We start from the raw sequence: 14,291 nt of genomic DNA, 5'->3' as shown, positions 1-14,291 counted from the left end.
AATGTGGGGGGAGTGGCGGCGGCGGAGCCGCGGTGTCCGCGCTTCGCCGCGAGCTCGGAGGGGCGCGGAGCCTGCGCTGGGCCGCCGGGGCGTGCGGCTTGGAGCTGGCGCTCGAGTGGCGGAGCGGCCAGCTGTGGCGCCGCGGGGCGGGGCGGGGCGGGGCGGGGTGGGGGGGGCCCGTGGGCCCGGGCTTCGTTGTGCGCCCCGACCGTCGGGCCTCTGTAAAGATCCCGTATCCCCGCGGGCTGAGCTGGAGGCGGCTCCCCCAGTCCCGGCCAGAGAAATATGAGCAGTTGACAAACGTTTCCCACATCCTCCCCCATCTTACTTCCCAGCGTCGCCACGGTTTCAGGCGCTGGGCCGGACAAGTTCGGCCTTGGGCAGAAGCGCTGCACCCATCCGCCCCAGGACACTGGAGACCACTGCGCGTCTCCAGCAGATGCGACCCCAGGATCTAGCGTGACACCGAGATCCTAGCGTGTCCCAGGGCCATGTGGCTGCGCACTGGTTTCGGGTGCCCCCACCTGCCTGGTGGGGAAGGCGCCTTGTACTAGGAGCTGGGGCTGGACGGAGACTGGTCCCCAAGGCTGGTCGCCGTTCACAAGCGCCCAAGGCCAGGCAAGGCCGGAAATAGGCCTCGGGCTAAGCCAGGGGGCGGGGAAGCCTCAGTTGTGACCCACGGGCAGTCATCAAGAGATGTGAGGACTCCTCCTTTTTCCAGCACCTGCCCACAGGGGCTTGGGTGAGGTGCCAGTCCTGGGACAGGATAGGGCCTTGTGGCCACATGGTGGGGGAGGGGAACGAGAGGTGACTTGGGCTTTGTCCCCAAAATACAAGCTACAAAGCCCTTGTCATACATTTCAAACAGCTTGTAGGAAAGAAAAGCAAACCATTATGTCAGGGCCTGTGGATCCAGGAAAACAACCTTGAGTGGAAGAGTTCTCATTTCCAGGCACCTCCCTCCTCAGAGAATTCCAGGAAGGCACCCACAGTGTCTCAGGGAACAGGAAGCCTGGATGGGGAATGGTCCCGGTGAAGACTGACCAGGGCTCTGGCCTCGACATTGCTGAGGAGCTCACTGTGGCACATTCTCAGCTGTCAGGGGAGTAGTGTCCGACCCAACTACTCCTCCTCCCTTCCACCTCTCAGAGCTGGAAGAATTCCAACCCCTACAACCCAGGCTGGGGGGTGGGGAGGCACAGGTAGGGGCAAGTGGTTTGGAGGGAGCAAATATCCGGAGGAGCCATCTGGTGAAAAATGATCTTCCACTCTGAGAAAGGAAAATACATGAAATCAACAGCAAGGTATTATATTTCTCTGATCACATTATCTACCATTTGTAAATGGAGATATTGGCAAGACTGTGGTGTATATTTGTGTATATTTTACTGGTTATGAGTGTAAGTTGGTACATCCTGTCAGAAAGCACAGTTTGGTGTTATTAACATCCTCACAAACAAACAAAAACACTCTTGAAAGCAGTCATGTTCCAAGTATCTATTCTAGGCAAGTAATCCCAATGCAGACAACAGTGTACCCACAAAAGTGTTTATCACCTTACTTATGTAATCTAAACAGTCCTACCTAGGATCTCCAGCCTTCTGACAAGGAGCTCAGAGGGAGCTCTCTGCCCTCAAAGGTACTTCTTAAATAACTGTTCCATCCTTTCCTGACCACTTGAGCTTTCAAGACTTAAATAATATACTGGAGTCCAGGGTCAGCTAAAGGACATTACTTACTCTAACAGTACATAGATAGACAGATAGATAGATAGATAGATAGATAGATAGATAGATAGATAGATAGATAGGATAACAACCACCCACAAACAGGAAGAGAAACAGCCTAAAATATGTTTGCTTTCTCTCTGGCAATCTTGGCAGCTGGGGGTCGTCCCACACCTAAGACAGGAAGATGGTGGCAGCAAAGATGAAAAAGTTGCCAGAGTCCATCAACTCTAGGCTCCTAATCACCATGAAAAGTGGAAAGTACGGCTGAGGTACAAGCCAACTCCGAAAATGATCAGACAAGGCAGGGCAAAACCAGTCATCCTCCACTGAAATGGAAAACTGGTGTCCATCACCACAGTGGCAATAATATTGAATTGGGCAAAACGGATAGAAAATACTAGAGAGTTCGCACACTGGCTATCATTGATCTAGGTGATTCTGATATAGTTAGAAGCATGCCAAAACAGACTGGTGAAAAGCATGCAAAATTATTCTTTAATAAAATTGGCCAGAACTCGTTTAAATAAACAAATAAATAAAATATTCGCTGTTCGGGACTTCCCTGGTGGTGCAGTGGTTAAGAATCCGCCTGCCAATGCAGGGGACACAGGTTCGAGCCCTGGTCCGGGAAGATCCCACATGCCGCGGAGCAACTAAGCCCGTGCACCACAACTACTGAGCCTGTGCCCTAAAGCCCACGAGCCACAACTACTGAAGTCCGCGTGCCTAGAGCCTGTGCTCCACAAGAGAAGCCACCGCAATGAGAAGCCCACACACCACAACAAAGAGTAGCCCCTGCTCACCACAACTAGAGAAAGGCCACGCAGCAAAGACCCAACGCAGCCAAAAACAAATAAATAAAATAAAAAAATATTCGCTGTTCCAACATTAGAATAAAGTACTTCCATGAAGTGGGAAATTCATTAAGCAGTTATTTATAAATACCTTTAAAATATTTAATGATGTGGGGAATCCTACCATCATGCCATTAAGTGGATACAAAGTAGGATTCAAAAGCACATGTTCTTATCTATACGTTACCTGAATGTGTCCCAGACCCCATCTCCTTTTGTATCCTCAATAAAGGGTGGGTTTTGATCTCAGTTCGCTGGCTTTCTGCCTGAGAAGCACAATGGGGTGCTCTCTGGCCTTTTTCTTCCTGAGTCCAGGGGTGTGCGTAAAAGATGAACAACCAGCGCTCTGGGGGAGATTTGTACAAATCAGGAGCCCTGATTTGTACAAATGGTCAATTCTAAACTACCAACATGATGTCACTGAACAGACTTGGGAAGAAATGGGTATAATCAGCTCTCGAAAGCTAGTATGAGCTGGCTCCAATGACCACTGCCTGCGTCCCACTGTTGGAGAAAGAAGTTTCACAACAGAACTGCTGGGTCTCTAGTTCTATCATTCTTTCAACCAGAATCTTCTTTGTCTAGACAAACGGACCAACACTCGGGAGGCTAGAACAGGACGTGTTCAATCTAGTCTCACACCAAACCCTGAACCACCATCTTTTCCTTCTAAGGCCCCAGATGCTGATCCTACCCAGACTCTGTCTACACTAATGGTGATTTTTTTTTTTTTTAAGAGAGCCCATTGTCTCACCTTGTAATGAGACCCCCTTATCTGTCTGTAGTGTCCATATTTTCTGGACCCCAATTATGGACAAAATTCAGTGGTTTTCCCACAGTCTTGGGACACACTCAAATGTCAATCAAATATGGACTAAGTAACTTGGGTTATGAGGGAAGGGGGATGGCATGCAGTCAAACACCATATGGAAGAATTGCTGGGATCCACATTTCTTTCCCTCCCCTCAGCTTACAGCAGTATTTACTTTTATAAAATAATTTTTCCTGGGGAGAGCAGAAGTAATCTTTCACCTAAAGCACACTCGTACCTCTCCCAGCTCAGCACCTAGGGGCCAGTCCTCCCATTAACACACAGCACCAGACCCAAGGTGCATGTTCTGCCTAATCCACTGGGAGTTGTGCCCAAAGGGATTTTTTTCATCCCCTTTTCTGAGGCCCAGTTCTTTCTACCAGATTGAGTCCACCAGCTTCCCCTGGTCCTAGTTCATCCCTTAGGCCTCTCTGGGGGCACAGAAGTTTCAGAGCATTGACCACTAAAGCCATAGATGGTTGGTTCCCCAATCTAAGAATTAGGGTTAGGATCTGACAATTACAGATTGCTTCCTCCACCAGGGAGCAAGTGGCCATCATGGGAGGACCTTCACTTTCCTGCCCTGAAACCTTATTCTGCACTCAGGAATGGGAATTTATGCACAAACTTTACATGGCAAAGACCCCAGCCAGTCTGCATCTCCATGGGGAGGAGCTATTTGGGGATGACCAAATTCCTACAGCCTTTGGAATCACATTTTTGAGCATGAGGTTGGTGTTCATGACTTTCAGTGCTGCTGGAAGCTGCCACTGGGACCAACTGGGAAGCTTGGCAACACACAGGCTGCAGGTCCTCAGATTCTCATTGCTACCTATTGCTGCCTTAAGATGAGAAGATTCGTGCACACCAGCCCTTAGTTTCTTACTGCTTTTAAAGATTTCTACAGGCTGGCAAATTTCGCAAGGTTTTCCAAGAGCAGCATAGTGCAGAGTAGGGATGCAATGTTTATAGAATGAGTGAATGATGGTATGTACAATGCTTACATTCTGAGAAAGTAAATTTCAGAAGATTTATAAAGTAAATCTTGAGGACCTTCTTGGAGCACTATACATTCTAGTAAAATTTTTGCTCAGCCTTTCCTTGTGTAGTAAGTCATCATTTGCTGCAAGATTTAAAATTCTTGGAGACTTTCCTGGTGGCGCAGTGGTTAAGAATCCACCTGCCAATGCAAGGGACACGGGTTCGATCCTGCTCCGGGAAGATCCCACATGCCACAGAGCAACTAAGCCCATGCTCTCCAACTACTGAACCTGTGCTCTAGAGCCTTCGAGCCACAACTACTGAGCCCACATGCCACAACTACTGAAGCCCGCACGCCTAGAGCCCGTGCTCCGCAACAAGAGAAGCCACCGCAATGAGAAGCCCACGCACTGCAACGAAGAGTAGCCCCCACTCGCCGCAACTAGAGAAAGCCCACACACAGCAACAAAGACCCAACGCAGCCAAAAATAATAAATAAATTTATTAAAAAATAAGATAAACTTCTTAAAACTGTTATAGGGAATTCCCTGGCGGTCCAGTGGTTAGGACTCTGTGCTTTCACTGCCGGGGCCGGGTTCCATCCCTGTTTGGGGAACAAAGATCCCTCATTCTGCTTGGCCAAAAAAAATTAAATAAATAAATAAATAAAATGAATATATAAGATATATATATATATATATATATACATGCAAGCACAAAGCAGCATCAGAGCCCTATAGTTCAACGCAGTTTATTTAGTGAGAGCAGTTCAAAAGGAGTTCCCTGTGTGCAGAATGCAAATAATGTATTCCCAGTATGAAAGTGTCTATAGAAATACTTCACTAAATATGTCTTGCAAAACAATCAAATGGATCCTGGTCCTCAGGAACCCTACTTTAAGATGCAAGGAAATGAGAGATCTTCACGACACCTACAAGCCCCAATGACTAGAAACACGTGCCAACAGTTTTTCTTCCCTAATTTCTTTGGGTTTGTAATAGTTTTTGCTTTCTGTATTACCAGAGGCTTAAATTTGCCCATCGTCCTTGGCCATGGGGCAAGTCCCCTTCAGATATATGTGCCATCAATGGGCCATTTTCAGGAACAGGAACATGCACTATGAACCAAACGTTTTCTGGCCACTTCTAAGTGGCCCTTTAATCTCCTGGGAACAATTTGGTCCTCTTCTTAGTTCTCCGGAGGCTCAAATGAAGACTTCCTCCTAAGTCTCAGCCTAGCGATACGGACGAGCAAAGCTGATTTCATCAATGCCAACCCAGGAATCGCTGTAACACTTTCTCATTCCATCTGATATTTTTAATAATCTTTATTACCTTTCTGACTTCAATCATAGGATATACTCAATACGAAACTTGAAAAAGAGACAGGCACTAAAGAAAAATACAGAATATATATCTCCACTTTTACTATGAAAGTTTTCAGAGAAAAGTTAGATGGCAGAGTGAACAACGTATATAGGCTCCATCTATATTCAATGTTAATTTTGCTTTTTTTTCTTCCGGTATTATTTGCTGAGCCATTTAAAAGTTGTAGGTATTTTGAGCTTCATCTCTAATGTCACAATAAGGACAATGGCCTATATAAGAACATTACCATAGCTACGAAAATAATTCCATTATCACCTAACTTATTCCACTTTCAAATTTCTAATTGTCACAAGAATTGTCATTTATTTTGCACTTGAGTTCTAGAATATCACACATTCTATACTTGTCCAATTATTTCCTCTAAATGTTTAATTTGTTCCCGTACCCCTTCTACTTCCTGTCAGTTGGAAGTCTAGATGCTATATATAAGTTACTTTTTTCGGGGGGTGCCTAGGTGGTGTTGTGTTCTTTAAATCAACATCTCATCGGTAAGCACATACCAGGTTGTCCCATTAGTGATGCTAGGTTTGATCACTTGATTACAGTGATGACAGATCAGTCCATTGTCAAGACTGAGCTTTTTCCTTTCACGAGTTTTTTATACAGCAACATTTGAGCACTCTGCAAAGGTTCTGTTCTCAGGAGCCTTTTACTAAAGGTTTTGATATCCACTGATGATCTTTGCCTGATTAGTTATTTCGTTAATGGTTCAGGCTCTATATTAAAACACTGAATCCTTTCATGGTACATGCCAAGTACGTGGAATGATCTTTGGGACAATGAACTCTCTAGGTAAACTTGAGTCGCCAGACTGCTCCCAATGAGGCTGGAAGATGGTTTGTCAGACTGTATTTCAGGCTGGAGCTGCCAGGGATACACTATTGTGGAGCCTTGCTTCCAGCCCGCCCACTAAGAAGACCCATGTGGGAAAACCATGAATACAAGGCCAGATCTAAAGTATCTCCACTCTCCAGGGACATGGGAGCAGCTTGAATCTTAGTCTAGTTAAACAAGACACTGCAGTCAGACCTGCTTTGCTGGTAAACCCAGATTTTATAAAAACAAGTAGAAAACGGACAGAAACTGCTGGAAAAGTGGTCACAGAGTTGTTGCAAAGATGACCACCACTGCTCTGCCAAGATAGAAACACACCTCTACAGATCAAACAGGCGTTTAACGCCACATACGTTCAAACGGGAAAGAGAAAACCAAAGAACGTACACAACCTGCCAGAAATACACTGTTGACAATTGTGTCTAAAAAGGCAGGGTGAAGGGTGAGGTTTTAAGGAATGGAGAGACTTTCAAATCTGGAGAGCTCTTCGGAATGCAAAATTTCAAAATGGGAGTTGATCGTCAGGGACCAACCAGTTAACCAAAACTTGCTTCTGAGAGGTGGTATTCCAGAATATCTCATTTTTATCTGTTACACAGCTCTGTAATTTTGACATTTATTTTTCTGGAGGAAAATGAAACCTCCAAAAAAATCTAGAGGCCAAGTGAACCTCACAGGGTCATAGAGTTGTGGGTGGGAACCTAGCCTGCTTGTAGTTGTCGTATCTGAAGAACGGAAGTCGGTTCATCCTGGAGGCGTCAAGCAGCATGCTCCTGCGGGCTGAGTCTTGCTCGCCACGATTTTTCTGAAGGCTTTGATTACATGATGAATTTACAAATGACAGAGACGAGGAGTAAGCTGGATGGCAGAGAAAGAATTACACAAAGTGGAACAATACAGAGAATTATCAACTTGAAATTTGGCTGACTGTGGCCAAAAATACCAAAGGCAGAGAGGTACAGAACTGGGCAAACAGCTTCATGGGTTTCTGTTACCCAAAAACTCCAGGCACATCTGTGTGACAGCGGCCTAAAGGCCAAGGCCTTCCGAGGTCCGAGACAGAGATGTGAGTACTGCCCCTTCAGCACTGGTGTGGTCACATCTGCTGGCCAGAGTTGGGTCCTGAATGGTACAATGCAAGAAGGGATTTGGATGACCTGGGGACAACCCAGAGTGGAGGAAAGGCTTTCCCCGTGGAGTCTCAAATCGAAGGCTCCAAGTTACTGGGGCCGAGCAAAGATCACTTAAACGTTCTCAACAGAAGGCCAACTGTTTACAATCCGAATGGCATTAAAAGCTTTCTTTCAGAACATACTCACCTGTGGTAAACAGCAGAGGTCTTGTAACCTCCACGTCCGTTTCTGAGTTAATTTTCTAAAAGCAAAGAATATAGCATGCCTGCAGCAAATAAAACGTATAAACCCGGCAGAAATGTGAACTGTGCAGGCATGTATAACAAGTATGCAGATGCCATTTATTTGGTCCATAAGTACAGTATAGTCGTATTTGAGTTTTACAAAACATCAAATATAAATAACCTGAAACTGGAACAATACACAAAATTGGCTTCTTACACAGACATACCAGGCAGTACAAGCTGAAAACTTGAGTAAATTAACAACTGTTTTACATTAATATACATAGTGCCAGTTAACATTTAAAAACAAGTTTCAATGCATAGCACTCGATACTTCTTTGAATCTGTTTCAGTCAATTAAGAGTATGAAAATGGTTAGATCTAGGCTAAAAATAATTCTTCTTCTAACCAAAAATAAAGGCATAATATTTATAACCAGGTATCAACTTTACTAAACCACAATATTGTAAAACTGTTAAATGATACCTAAGGGTATTTACATTAAAAAGGCAACATGCATTGTGTTGTTCCATCTCATGACTGGTTATGCACACACTTTGTTCAAAGGGTTTTAAAACTATATTCCTACTTTCAATACAGCATACTGCAATGTTTCTAATAGTTCTAGCAAAATGAATGCTTTCAAAGGGAGCAGAATCATCTTCAAGTCACTGGTGCCAATTTTTTCCCTTTGGAACAAAGGACATAACAAATAACCTGGTTCTGCCCAGAAGGCCTACTGCAGTGAGAGGGTTCTGTTCAGAGGCATTTCCGTTCAATCTAATGCTATAACATCATCAAGCTCCTCTGTCTGCTCTGTGCGTGACTTTTTCGCACTGACATTCTCTTTCTCATCTAATTTCCTCTTGCGACTTCTTTCTTCTTCACTGATGTCGGCATTATTTGAGGGACCTTCTTCATCCGAATCAACTATGAGCACATCATCTTGCTCTTGTGCTTATTTCAGAAAAAAAGGGAAAAAATGGTTAAAAGTGGGGGGTTACTAGCAGATCACTAAAATTTTACGTATGTGAAAAACTAACTCTTCTAATACACACCAAACTTTAGAATGGCTACCCTTAGGACCTTGGCTTTACACATTACATATTTCCGTAGTGTTTTAATGTTTTCTGTTACAAGCACCTCTTTCTTTTTTAATCAAAACAAAAATTTTAACAAGCATTATATAATTCAAAGGAATTGTTACAGTTCCTTGTTTCTACTTCTCCAACAGAAAAGAGGAGGGTGAATATCCTAATATTCGCAGCAGTGGTAGTAATAAACAACAGCATATACATAGCACTTACAACGTGCCAGGAACTGTTCTGAGCACTTCACATATACAACTCATTTAATCATCACAACCACCGTATAAAGAAGATAACATTATTATCCATTTTCCAGAAAAGGAAACTGAGGCAGAGGCTTGCCCACGGTCACACAGTAGCAGAGGATGAGGTCAGGATTCAAACCTGCAGAGTGGGGCTCTACAGTGTATGCTCTTAACCCTACACTACGGTTGGTTTTGTGTCACCCATCTCCCACCACTGCACTAAATCAAAGGCAGAACACCTACCTTACTCATTGCTAGAGCCTCCAAAACCTATCCACAGCAGTGCATCAATAAATGCACATTTTGAATTATGATTTTTGAAAAACTACCAGTCCTTTCCTTAAAGGAGGATGATGAACCTTTCTATTTTCAGAAGGGGGAAAAGGTCATGAACCCATGGCCCACACACTCTGGACTACCTCAAAGTCCATCTTTACAACTCTCAGAGAACATGAAAACCAAGGAACCACCATATTCCAAAGAACACCAAAGACACAGGGTCAAAGAAATGAAAACAAGTGAAAAAGTAGTAACGAGAGACTGTGAGAGTGAGAGTGAGAGTGAGAGTGAGAGAGAGAGAGAGAGAGAGAGAGAGAGAGGGAGAGAGAGAGGGAGAGAGAGAGAGAGAGTTGGGGTGGGGTGAGGCAGGTAGTAAATGTTTACATTAGAGCACAGTAAAGCACCAACACTGAACACCCAGGAAAAGAAAGCTTCTGGTGCACTTTACCGAAGTCACACTGGTTCTGAGAAAACTGTGAAATGCTAAAATGTTATACTTACCAAGCATCTGTTCACTCAAAATAGTTAGATGCACTGATTTACTGCCCCTACGAACAGGCATACAAAATCCAAAACTACTACTACTAAGAATGAACCATCTTTCTACACCAGTAAACTGATATTTCCAGTCGTAAAAACAAACGAACAAAAAAATAAAGTGTCTATTTTCCATAAAAATGTTACCCAGTCTTAAATATCTTCATGGTTCATACATTCAAAGCTTCATTAAAACAATGCCAAACCAACACACACCTCTAGTAGTCCTACGGAGTTCTACTTTATGGTCAACATTCATAAAATAATCAGTTTGTTCTAAATAGTCGTGCTTGGTGGGTAAATTAACAACCTGCTGGCCGGGGGGCCATGACTCACCTGTGGATGTGGAAGGCTGAGCTCCATCGTCACTGCCATTGGTTATGCTTTTGGCAGCATCTTCAGCTTGCTTGGGCCCCACTTTTTCTGGGGCATCACCAACAACTTCAAATTCAACATCCTTTCCTAGGTCTTCACTGTAAGAGAACCATGTACTATAACACTGGACCACTGCTATACTACTTACAAAAGCAAAGGCACACCAGACAGAAACTGTCCTCAAAGCTCAAAAAGTGTATACTACGTACACGCCAAATATTTGGATTCTGATTTTCAAAGAGTTTTAAAAAAGACTATAACAGATTTTTATGATAATTCAAAACTCTAATTCAAATGGTCAATAACATCGCACTTTCAATTCAGGGAAAGGGTTTTTTAAAAAAATGTTAAGTAACTTTTATTGCTAAAGCAGAAAATGAGTTGAAAACTGTGAGGCCTGATGTAATTCTTAGGCATTATTTCTTCAGCTACTAGGTGAAAAGATTCTATACACTGTACTCTGATCTTGACCAGAGTAATTTAGTGTTTGGGGGTAGAGTTACATGGATTCTCGGTTTTCTCCCCATCTTTACAGGCAGCACCCTGCTTTTGTAATGAGTTCCCAAAAACATGTATAAAAGTTTAATGCATGAAAGTCAAACAAAAGACTTACATGTTATAAGGGGGGTTCTGTTCCCAGAGAGCTAAAAAATATGATAAAAAAAACCCTAATTATGCCTCCTTTTTTAGACACCATGTGATATATTTCCATTTTATTGTACATGTCCTTTCACAACTGAACACAAGCACACCACTAACATCCAACTGGTGTCTAATCGAGGCCAGATATGACTCCCTAGCGATATCTACCTTTCACTCAATTGTCTCATTTTATACTAATAACCCACATTCAGTTTTTCCTGTCATTTTATGCTTTTTATAAACTAAGTATATATATAATACTCTCCAAACAACTACACAAGTTCTAAATGTTTGGATATATAGATAGCAACATTGGCAAAAAACATGTGGATGCAGGTGGCAGCCTTTGCATTTTGTTAGATGCTACCTAAAGTAATGAGTCAGGGTGCAGTTTAAGGGTAGCAACGAGCATGTTACCTCATTCAGCAGATAAACACACCAAAGTGGAGGACCATCTGTATTTAAATTGTGTTACATATGTGCAAATATCCTGTAACGCAAGCACTTTGGATGCTTTTTTATAAAGTGGGCAGGATATAAAATCAAATAAAAAGAAAAAAATACATGACCCAGGAATCTATATAGGATAAATTTTAATGTTCTCTTGTTACTGTTCCAGATCACAATGAAATACCTGTTTTATGGGAGAAATATTTCTTTCTTTCAAATCATCTTTAAAACTAATTAAAATTTTTTATTCTAGTTCAATTATCAAAATGAATGCACCCTTGATTATAACTATTCAAACACCTGAATTTCTACCCTCTCTAGGTCTTTCTGATCAGCCACCACTGATGAGTTAGTTAACCCTTAAACATTTCTCGCTTATCCCTTTTCTTTCTGGATTCTCAGATTTTTCTGTAGGTCAAACCTCAGGGAACTTAGCGGCCAACTTGAGCATATACATGGTGCAGCTTCAAATGAACAATAAAGTTTAAAGGTAAGAAAACATTTTCTCTCCACTTTATCTTAAGTTTGTATATTCAAATAACTTCTTACACTTAAAATATGAATAGTTCCTACCTATGAAGGATGTTGATCAATAAAGTGTAGTCCTGAAGGAAGTCGTCTGCTTGAAGCCGGCTCCCATTTCTAATTCCAAATTCTGATAACTTCTTGTGATTATTAGCTAGAAAATTTGAAAGAAATTTAGATGCTTTAGTTATATGTCCGTGGAGCAGTCACTTTAATTTTTTAAAGGTAAACCCCCTGCTATAAGCTGAACTCTATCTCCCAAAAATTCGTACACTGAAGCTCTAACACCAGTGCCTCACAATGTGGCTATACTTCGAGACAGTGCTTTTTAAAGAGGTGATTAAGTTAAAATGAGGCTGTTGGAGTGGACCCTAATCCAATCTAATTGGTATCCTTAGAAGAAGCCAAGGCGGGAGGCCTCAGGGGAAACCAAACCCATCAACTCCCCCCACCCTCCCAACACTTTGATCTTAAGAGTTCTAGCCTACAGAAATAGGAGAAAATAAATGTTATTTAAGTCCTTGTCTGTGTATTTTGATATGGGAGCCCTAGTAAACTAGTCCACTAAAGTATTACTCACTTAGCTACTCAGCCCTGAAAACTTAACTACCAAAATTACTTCAAGGGAATCGAACTGTGAGAAGTTCTGAGAACCTTCTCCCCTTGAAACCAAATTAATCTGGAATCCTACAGGAGTCAGTGACAACTTTTAGAATTGTTCAAAATATACTCTATTTCTAAAGAGGTTATCCACAGAAATGCCAACAAACTACTTTTAGCAAATTTTACAATTCAGAAGTATGAGGAAACTTTATTTCAATGAATTTTTCAACATAAATTTTCAACATTTCTCAATGGACAGACAGCAGGGTCTCCAAAAACTAATAATTCCACCTTAGTTCTCTCTTCCACATGTCATTTCTGCTTCATTTGAATATCCCCAGCATGCAGCCCACCATGCTTAGCATCTACTAGCACTCAGTAAGCCTTTGCTACATGGATTATAAATATTCCAATGAAGAACAATCTCTCCAACCAAACTTTTGGTGTCACCACCTCCTCCTACCTATTCTAGGGCCATCCTGCCTTAACTATCCTTTCTCTCCTGCATGTTCAAATGCTCCTCTCTCCTGACCTGTAAAAGCACTCAAGTTTCATTTACAAACTGCTTCCTCATTTAGCTGCCAATTTACACTCTCCCCTCACAACACTCAGTCAGCTTTACTGAGTATCTGCTCTGTGTCTACAGACTGTGTATAACCTGTTGACCTATAGCCACCATGCCTGGCACATACTAAGTAAACTGTATTTTAAATTCTACTTATGTTTAAATTTACATAATTTTTTTACATAATCTAATAATCTTTTGCGTTCTTAGTTTTTATTTCTTATTTTACCTTTTTAGTCTCCCTAGAATGTCTCTGGAAAATAGTTTCTATCCAGACTTCCATCTCCAAGCCCTTTCACACTCACTAAAACTCCTCAGCCCAACATGTTCAAAAGGGAACCCAGTCACTGAGCATTCTATCCTGGTGAATTAGCATCACCTCTGAAGCCAGAGTCTTGGCAACAGTTCTGTCCAAGCCTAACAATGTTACTCTTCTTCACCTGTGCTCTAAATTCTGCCTCTGCAAATCTCAAATCTGCCATTTGCTTCTGCCTTAGTAAAAATCCCTCACTTCCCTCCATTTTTTTCTGACTCCCTGCCTCTACTCTTACATCCTTATCTCACCCCCCTGCAGATTATGTATTACTTCCCTGCTTAAACCCTGGTGGGAGCAGGATACTGGGGGAGGAGGAAGAGAAACAGACATTACACATATGACACAGCGAATCCTCCAGCTGCACAGTCACTGCCAACCCCCACAGCACCCCACCTTCCAGTGAAACAAAATACCTGGCCATTTCTAAAGCTTTTACATTGCTTCATAAGTTTATGCCTTTGTAGATGCTGTTCATTCTGCCCAAATGCAGACTCTCCCCCCTCAGCTCTTCTTCAAGAACTGGCCCATGAGTCCTCTTTCTCCTGGGACACCCCACCCCCTCCCCGACACTCCTTTTACAAAGCTTCAATTCAAACTTTGTACACTTTCTCTCTATAGTATTTCCTAGACGGCACTAAATCTACTTGTTGATAACCCCTCCTCTCCTTCTAGGCTGTAAGCACTTCAAGCCAGGGACAATTATCTTATTCA

At 42.6% G+C, this 14,291-nt stretch overlaps 1 protein-coding gene across 1 annotated transcript in view; it reads right to left on the bottom strand.

The window, feature by feature from the left end:
• Positions 1-8,051: 8,051 nt before the first annotated feature.
• UBA2 (ubiquitin like modifier activating enzyme 2) overlaps positions 8,052-14,291 on the bottom strand; it is a 31,741-nt gene continuing 25,501 nt past the window's right edge. Inside the window, exons 15-17 of the mRNA XM_079908168.1 lie at positions 12,145-12,250; positions 10,441-10,577; positions 8,052-8,912 (exon numbers count right to left, since the gene is read on the bottom strand). Of these exons, the coding sequence (XP_079764294.1) occupies positions 8,731-8,912; positions 10,441-10,577; positions 12,145-12,250 (425 nt within the window). The 3' untranslated portion in view covers positions 8,052-8,730. The remainder of the gene's footprint in view (positions 8,913-10,440; positions 10,578-12,144; positions 12,251-14,291) is intronic.

Source organism: Stenella coeruleoalba (genome assembly GCF_951394435.1).
Source record: "Stenella coeruleoalba genome assembly, chromosome: 20".
In the NCBI taxonomy this organism is placed as follows: domain Eukaryota; kingdom Metazoa; phylum Chordata; class Mammalia; order Artiodactyla; family Delphinidae; genus Stenella; species Stenella coeruleoalba.
The sequence above is the reverse complement of the archived record's forward strand: the minus strand, read 5'-3'. Positions and strand labels throughout refer to the sequence as shown.